Source organism: Sceloporus occidentalis, unplaced genomic scaffold, assembly GCF_023333645.1.
Source record: "Sceloporus occidentalis isolate IW3139 unplaced genomic scaffold, rSceOcc1.0.p SCAF_3, whole genome shotgun sequence".
In the NCBI taxonomy this organism is placed as follows: domain Eukaryota; kingdom Metazoa; phylum Chordata; class Lepidosauria; order Squamata; family Phrynosomatidae; genus Sceloporus; species Sceloporus occidentalis.
The window spans coordinates 62,722,169-62,731,403 of NW_028316983.1; the positions used below are offsets into that span (position 1 = coordinate 62,722,169).

The window sequence follows — 9,235 nt, forward strand, 5'->3', positions numbered from 1 at the left end:
AGACCCTGGCTTGATGGACATGTCAAACACCTCTCCTGCCCCAACTACAGGGAGAAACAGGCATCACAATCACTTCATCACTATTCTGAAACAGACAACACAAAATAAAGCTTTAAAAATTAAAGAAACAGCCCATTGGGCTCATCAAGTTGAGAAGGAAGAGAATCCGCCAGAACACCCATAAATTCATTAAGCTGCAGAACTGGAAAAAAACAAAACCTGTAGCACTTTTCAGGCTTTTTAGATTTGGGGGCCACTTTGGTAATTTACACTTAAGTAAGTCTGGCGTCTTGATAAGAAGTTCTTTCATTTGCTCTCTGTTCTGCACTCCTCTTTAAAAAACATCAATACACAAAACAAACAAACAAAAAGTAAAGAAAACAGTGACTGGGCAATTCATAGATCTCATTTTAAAACCAGGCACAACTTTCAGTTGAAGAAGACTGAAAAATAACATAAGTAACATACAAACTACATCCAGGTGTTCCAAGAAAATACAGTGAACCCTTCCCTTATGCGGGGGATCCGTTCCAGACATACATACCCGTGTAAGGGGAAAAGTGTGTATGCTTGTGCCCCATTAAAAATAACGGGGCATAAGCCCATGGTGTGGTGCAGCGCAAGCACCACAAGCACAAGAACCATTGTTTCTTCCCATGCAGTTTCTGTGTAGGCTGGAAACCGCATATGGCGCTCCTGCAGCGTAGGCACACTGTACTTGCAAGGTTTAACTTACGAGATAAAGTATGTAGAGAGATCTTGTAGCACCTTTGAGACTAACTGAAAGAAAGAAATGCATCTAAGGAAGTACTTAAGTCTACAAAAGCTCATGCTGCCAACTTTTCTTTCAGTTAGGAGATTATCAGACTATCAGTAATAGCACAAACCAATTGGCATAATTCTTATTTGGCAACATCTTGACCTCACAACGCAGGACGCAAACCTGTAAAACCGCCATTTTTCACTGATGGGTAGAACCTGTGAATTACTGCAATTACGCAATAATACTGTGTCCAGAGACCAATGTAATCATTGGACATGCCATTGTTGCACAAACTTGCGAGCTTCTCAGTGCAAGACTTCACCACTCCCTCCCTTCTAGTGACATTGAAGTCACATAACTACACATACACACCTTTTTTAAAAAGTTGTGCCCTCAAGAATGTGGTCAATTCCTGCCACTTGTATCGCAAATACACCCTGGTTTTCAGAAAAAAGTGTGATCTAACACACGACGATAGCATTAAGGCTGCAGTTTCATTTTATTTGGGTTGCCAATGGGTTAGTGTCATGAAGTGATAATCTCCTCAGTCTCAAAGGTGCTACAAGATCTCTCTACATATTGATTCTACAGACTAAAACAGTTATCTCTTTGAATTAAGAGAGAGAGATGTGAAGTCAAATGCTTTCACAGCCAGCATCCATAGTTTTGGGGTTTTTTTCGAGCTATGTGGCCATGTTTTGGAAGAATATCTTCCTGACATTTTGCCAGCATCTGTGGTTGGCATCTTCAGAGAATGCTAGCATGGAAGTGAGTGGCATATATATATATATATATGTGTGTGTGTGTGTGTGTGCATGCATGCTGTGTGACCCTTGGTTGAGAGAAAGTGGTTTACATGTTAATCTCTGTGTTGGTCTGCTGCTGAATGGCAGGGTCAAGGGGGTTTCCCAGCAGACAATGGATCACTAATTACACTCGTCGGTCGGCATTCACTGGGGTTAGGGACACAGGACCCCCATGAATGTGGAAAAAACGCAACAAAACCACTGTGCTTTTACCTGAGAGAATACCTCTCTAGGAATTTCTATGTCCTTCAGTGCGACTTTTGGTTAAAAGTGACCACAGAGTTGTGCTGGAGGACCTAGAGATTCCTAGAGAGAACATATTAATAAAATCCATGAATAATCAAATTCGCGAGAGTCAAAGCTGCAAATGTGGAGAGATGAGTGTAAATAGACACTCTAAGGTCTTGCCATTCAACAACAGACCAACACACAGATTAACATGTAAATCACTTCCTCTCAACCAAGGGTCACACAGTATATATACCCCACTCACTTCCATGCCAGCATTCTCTAAAGATGCTAGCCACAGAAGCTGGCGAAACGTCAGGAATAAACTCTTCCAGAACATGGCCACATAGCTCAAAAAAACACTCTGGCGGGATACAGATGGGCAGGGGAAGACGTCTTGGAGGTGTATTCTGCTGAATACGGAGCCTCCAGACCACCCGCCCCGGGGGCGTGGCTCAGGAGATGGGGCTTCCACATGGGGGGCAGTGAAGACGCCTCACCTGGGGCCGTTTCTGACCCGCAGTTTCCAAACCGCCGCCTCGGAGGACGCTGCAAAGAGAGAGGCAGCTTCCTCACGGGCGGCCAAAAACGGGGCTTTTTTTTTCTTTTGCCGGCTGGCGGATGCGCAGCTGCAGCGCTAAGCAGCGGCAGCAGAAAGCCTATGGGCACATTTAAAGTGCCCAAGCCCCTTTAAAACTTTTCCCCCCGCTCTGCCCAAGAACAATGGTGGTCTCCTGCCAGCTGGTGATCAGCTGGTGTTGGCATCCTTGTCCGCTTGCACTTTGCCAGTGTCACCAGCATCATAGATGCCTCCTCTCCTTTGGTCCCCGCGCTCCTGCTGAATCTGCAATGCACAGCCACAGCTGTCGCCGCTGCCACCGCTGTCCCCCTGCCATCCCCCATCACCTCCCTTGTATATATGTAAATATTTACAGTTTTAGCGTTTTTTATTGTTAGGTGAAAATGGCACAGGAATGTGTGTAGGGGTTCACTTTAAAGTCCAAACTTTCCAAGCAGCGCATGCGTACATGTTGCTCTAGGGTTAGGGTTAGGGTTACGAGTCTTAAAATACGCTGCAGCTGTGCTGCAGCTTCCACACCTGCATGGCAGCTGACGCTGCAATTAAAGCCTGACTGCAAACTGCGCATGTTCCAGGACCCCGACTCATTATGCGACGCAGCAGACACGGAGCTTTTAAATGGGCAACTTAAATTAGCGGCGTAGCAATTCTGGCGTACCGGTGCAGCAGCTTACAGACGGAGCTGCGCAGCTGCTCATCAAACGGAAAAGAAGCGGAGAAAAGCAGCACCTTTTTAATGCCGCTTCTTCCCACTTGGGGCGTGCGGGGGGCGTGTTCATGGCGGCATTCAGGTAAGGCCCGTCTGAAGGCTCTACCTTCATGACGTCATGAATACACCCCTTTTTGCCCGTCTGTATCCCGCCAAAGAACTATGGATGATGGCCATGAAAGCCTTCACCTTCACATCTCTCTCTTTCTCTCTTACTGTAATTCAAAGACATAGCACTGTTAGCCTGTAGAACCAGTATGTAGAGAGATCTTGTGGCACCTTTGAGCCACATAGCCTTAAAAAAATGACAAAAAACTAAGGAGTTTATCATGCGGGGAAAAATTTGGAGTTTAAACAATGATTAACCTGTGAAAATTGCACAACTGACATTAAAACATGATTAAAATGAGATTAACACAAGAGCCATTATCCCTTGAATAACCAGGAAATAAACAGCAAAAAGTCATTCACTGGAAAATCACATGATTGATTTGCTGCTGTTTTTGACTGGTTATTCAGTGGATAATCGCATTTTAATCACATTTCACGTCAATGTTGTGTAAAAACCATTATGCAATAGTAACGGGTTATCCACGGGATAATATCACTTTGAACACAATGTCATGTGAAAATCATTAGAACAATTGCACGATAATAAACTCGTTATTTATGGAATAATATCGCTTTGAATGCGACATCATGTGAAAACCAATGGGCTATTCTGGGGATAATATCACTTTGTACACAGTGTGTGAAAACCATTAATGCAATTGCATGATAATAAATGGGTTATTCATGGGATAATTTCAGTTGAAACACGACATCGTGTGAAAACCATTACTGTGGCTGTGGGATTATCACAAGTTAATCACTGTTTATACCTCCAATTGTCCCCCATGTGATAAACTCCTGAGAGAGAGAGAGAGAGAGAGAGAGAGAGATTACAGTCAATTACCCACTGATTTTTTCCACCGATCCAAGCATCCATGGCATGAAAATACGCTCCTCCCTCCATATTTGCGGCTTTGATACTTGCAGATTTGATTATTCACGAATTTGATTAATACATTCCTCTTTAGTCCTCTGGTGTATCTCTATGGCCAACTTTAACTAAAAGTTGCACCGGAAGACCTAGGGATTCCTAGAGAGAATACTCTACTAGGCCTTTGTAGCTCCTCCAGGGCAGGTCTATGGTCTGTGTCTGTCAGACATTGACCACAGAGTTGTGCTAGACGCAGGGGTAGGCAAGCTTTTTGAGCCAGGGGCCGGGTTGCTGTCTCTCAGACAACTGGGGGGCCGAAGCCAAAAATTAAATAATTTTAAAATTTTTTTTAAATTAAATAAATAAATAAACCGGGTCAAATGTAGAACAAAATTTTCAAATGGAGGACACTTTTTTAAAAAAAATTGAGGACACGCAAAAAAATTTGCTGATTTTTAAAAAAATGTTAATATAAATGCATGTTTCGGAGGCTTCTATAGACAATTGCCCCCCTTGCCCATCGCTTACCCCCCTTGCCCGCCTCCTCCTGATAGGCCAAAGGCCCCACGCGAGAGGCCAAAGGCTCCGGCGGCAATCGGCAGCAGGACCGGGCGGGGGCCGGTCCCAAGGCCTTGCCGGGCCGCATCCGGCCCGCGGGCCGCAGGTTGCCTACCTCTGTGCTAGAGGACCTAGCGTATTTCTAGAGAGGTGTCCTCTTAGGTAAAAAAAATGGTGTTTTTGTTATTTGTGGTTTTGCCATATTCAAGGGGGTCTTGTGCCCCTAACCCTAGTGAATATGGAGGGACAAGTGTACTCCAAAAAAGTATAAATTCCAAATAGCAAACCTTGCTCCCCCCTTTTATATAAGGGTCACCATTTCACTATGCCAATGTATTTAATGGGACTAGAGCATCCATGGATTTTGTTATCCATGGGGGTCCTGGTACCAAACCCCAGTGGATACCAAGGGCCCACGGTATATACACACACCACCCAGACAAACAGTTAGAATCACAGAATCATAGAGTTGGAAGAGACCGCAAGGGCCATCCAGTCCAACCCCCTGCCATGCGGGAAATCTCAATCAAAGCATCCCCGACAGATGACCATCTAACCTCTGCTTAAAGACCTCCAAAGAAGGAGACTCCACTACACTCCGAGGGAGTTTGTTCCACTGTTGAACAGCCCTAACTGCCAGGAAGTTCCTCCTAATGTTGAGGTGGAATCTCTTTTCCTGGAGCTTGTATCCATTGCTCTGGATCCTAGTCTCTGGAGCAGCAGAAAACAAGGTTGCTCCATCCTCAATATGGCATCCCTTCAAGTATTTAAACAGGGCCATCATATCACCTCTTAACCTTCTTTTCTCCAGGCTAAACATCCCCAGCTCCCTAAATTGTTTCTCATAGGACATGGTTTCCAGACCCTTCATTTTAGTTGCCCTCCTTTGGACACATGGCTCCAGTTTCTCAGCATCCTTTTTAAATTGTGGTGCCCAAAACTGGACACAATATTCCAGGTGGGGCCTAACCAGAGCAGAATACAGTGGCACTATTACTTCTCTTGATCTAGACACTATACTTCAAATATTCCACCAACAACCAAACAAAAAAGAGTGCCTCCATTTAAAAGAAAGGATCCCAGACACAGACACTCTTCCTCCGCCTGGCCTCCTCTAGCCTCCCGCGCTCCCTCCAGGAGCAGCAGGGAACAGGCGCTTTCGTTCAAGGAACCCGGAAGCGCCACAAAAACGGCGCTAAGGGCCCTCTACACGTTGAGTATTTCTCAACCTTTGGGCCTCCGGATGTTTTTGGACTCCAGTTCCCAGAAGTCCCTGTCAGTACGCTCATTGTTCAGGAATTCTGGGAGTTGGAGTCTCAAAGAGGAAAAATCTAGAGGAGCAAAAAATTAGAGAGACACACCCCCGCCGCCGGAAGGCAACCAAGACACAGACGCCGCCGCCTACCTGAGGAGGCTGGAGAGACCGCTGCTGCCTCCCCCGCTGCCTCCTCCTCCTCCGCTGGAGCCGGAGCCGCCGCCCCCTGAGGACCCTGAGCCGCCCCCGAAGCCCGAGCTGAGGCGTTTGCCCGACAGCAGCTTCTCCACAGCGGGCAGGTTCCCAGTGCGGGAGGCCTCCAGCAGCTCCTGCTCCTTCCCCATGGCCACCGCCCCGCCTCCGACGACTCCGCGGACGCTGCTGCTGCCGCGGACGCTGCCACTGCCTTTTCAGCCCGGCCGGCGCGTCCTTCCGGGGCGGGGCTTTATGAGGCCACGCCCCTCCATGGGCCTTCTTCTCTTGCCACGCCCCCTTCCGTAAAAAGAGGCGGGGCTCTGTCTAGGCTTGAAAGGATGAGGTAAGGAGGCAAAGGTGAGCACTAGGCTCTAGACTGAGGCACCCTCTGACTGGCTCAGCGCTAAGGAACCCTGGGAATTGTAGTTTTTGTAGCATCAGAGCTTTTTCTGACAGAGAAGGTTCAATGGCTCACAAAAACTACATCCCCCACAATTCCCTAGCATTGAGCCAAGGCAAGTAAAGCTGTCTCAGGCTGAATTGTTTCTGCAGTGTGTTTTGAACCTGCGTTTCCCAATGTGTTCTCATTGAAGAAATAATCCAGTTTGGCACCGCTTTAACTGCCCTGGCTCAGTGCTAGAGAATTCTGGGAATTGTAGTTTGTTGTGACACCAGACCTCTTTCTGACAGAGGAGGGTGAATGTTTCACAAAACTACAGTCCCCAGAATTCCCTAGCATTGAGCCAGTTTAACTGCCCTGGCTCATTGCTAGGGAATCCTGGGAATTGTAGTTTGTTGTGGCACCAGAGCTCTGGCAGAGAAGAAGTCTAAATGTCTCCCAAAACTACAGTTCCCAGAATCCCTAGCATTGAGCCAGGGCTGTTAAAGCAGACTCAAACTGGATTATTTCCGCAGTGTGTTTTGGTCCTAAGAGAACAGAGTGGAGTTGTTTTGTTATCACTGTGTGCCTTCAAGTAATTTCCAGTTTGTTGCAATTCTGTCAGAGGGGTTTCTTGGCAAGATTTGTTCAGAGCAGGTTTGCCATTGCCTTCCTCTCAGGCTGAGAGAGAATCATTTGCGCAAGATTACCCAGTGGTTTCCATGGCTGAACAAGGGTTTGAACCCTGGCCTTCTGAGTCTTCGTAGTCCAACACTCACAACACAACACCACGCTTTCCCTGAAGCCCATCTTAGTGGTATTGATTAAGAAAATATGAACACAGAGACCGAAAGTGAAATTTCAATACAGGCCCATCAAGTTAGGCTAGATTGCTGTCAAACCCGGCTGAAGCATGCTACAGTTACAAGTATGTGCTGGCCAATGCTCCCCTTCCCTTTTTTATAGTCAGCTGTAAACTCATTCTCCACAGATCTGAATGTAGAGAAAATCCATCTTGTCTTTAGAAAAGTAATAGGATATTTTGTTTACTTCAAAGGCCTCATACTAATTGCTACCAGGAGGGTATACAGACCCAAAGCCATGCCTGCCCTCGATTTTCAGGCACTTTTACTGTCTCAGTATTTCTGTTCAGTGGTGGCAATAACTGCCACAAAGAAGAAAGATAAGCGTGCCTTGAAAGCAGCAAGATCAGCCCTATACTCTCAGGTGCCACACGAAATATTTGCTCCAAGCAGCCAGGACAAGACTGGCGGCAATGGCTTCCCAGAGGGCTTTTTCGTCCGTTGATCCCAGACTGAGGAATGACCTGCCAGAGGAGATACGACACTGAAAACGCCGCTCCATCGAAAACAGCATTAAAGACTGTTTAGAGACTCCCATCATGACTTTTCAATCTGTATATAAACTCTTATGAGTATATTTTAATGGTTTCGTAGTATTGTGTTTTAACTGTGGGTTTACTGTATGTGTTTTTAATTGTGTTTTAAATGTATCCTGCCTTATGCCTTGAGGAAAGGAGGGAAATAATAACTATTATTATTATTATTAAAGGTAACTGTAATTTAAAATTGACAAAACTATCCCAGTCCATTTCAGTATTGAGGTAGAAGTTGTAAAATACACAGCCACCAACACAAAGGTCCTCTTGACCAATGGGGTGTCCGTCCCAAATTTCAGCAGATCAAACAAGGTTCTTATCATTTTGTTGTACAGCACAATAACAACATTTATTATTATTATTATTTATCAACATCAGAATGACCTGATGTTTTTCTTTGCTGTTAGTAGAAAGGAGAACAGGGCATTACTGCAGGATGTAGGACATGCAAGACAAATGTAGGACATGACCCAACACAAGCTGCAGACACTCATATAAATGTGTGCTCTTTAGTCCTGCTCAAAACAGAGGACGTTTTGATGTTCCTTCTGGACAGAAGGTGGCAATGTAGGGAGTAACATCTGTCTAGTCACCCTGAGGACCAGGCACCGGGAAAATGTAGGACATCTGAGGAAAATGAAAGACCCAAGAAAAAGTAAAAACAAGACTATAAAGATAAATCCATGCTTCTTAGTCCTTCTCCAAATGGAGGACATTTTAGAATTCCTTCTGGTCAGAAGGTTGAAATGGAGGACACATCTTAGGAAAGGAGGATGTCTGGTCACCCCCTGTAGTTGTTGTTGTTGTTGTTGTTGTTGTCATCATGACTGTCATTATCATATTTACAGTCAGCCCTTCATATCCACAGATTCAACTATCCATGTTTTGAAAACATTAATATACACACACACAGAGAGAGTGGGCCCTTGTTATCCGCTGCAGTTACGTTCCAGGCCCCTCTGTGGATACCAAAATCTGTGGATACTTAAGTCCCATTAAATACAATGGCATAGTGCGATGTTGTCCCTTGCGTCACGTGGGAAAGTCAAGGTTTGCTTTTTGGAATTTATATATTTTTAAAAATATTTTCAAGCCATGGATGCTTGAATCTGTGGATAAAAAATCTGTATATGAATTCCAACAACCAAACCTTTGATTAGGGACCTACTAAAACAGGACAGTACTTGTCCATAGGGAAGCACTAGAGAATACTTGCCCATAGGGAATCACTGGGTGAGTATTCAATGGTTCCCTATGGGCAAGTATCCCCAATGATTCTCTATGGGCATTGGGCAAAGACAAGGGTAGGCGGCGATTGATGCGTTGCCATGGAAACGGGGCTCCTGCGGCTGACTCTGCTGACGTCATCAGAGCGCGACGG

At 45.5% G+C, this 9,235-nt stretch overlaps 1 protein-coding gene across 6 annotated transcripts in view; it reads right to left on the minus strand.

The window, feature by feature from the left end:
• The window catches only part of ANKS1A (ankyrin repeat and sterile alpha motif domain containing 1A), a 185,893-nt gene extending 179,668 nt beyond the window's left edge, over positions 1-6,225 (minus strand). For all 6 annotated transcript variants that reach the window (XR_016280435.1, XM_089514680.1, XM_089514682.1 and 3 more), the window contains exon 1: positions 6,032-6,225. Coding sequence is in view for 5 of the 6 variants with exons in the window: in XM_089514680.1 (XP_089370806.1) it covers positions 6,032-6,225 (194 nt within the window). In the remaining variant the exon portion in view is untranslated. The remainder of the gene's footprint in view (positions 1-6,031) is intronic.
• Positions 6,226-9,235: the final 3,010 nt, after the last annotated feature.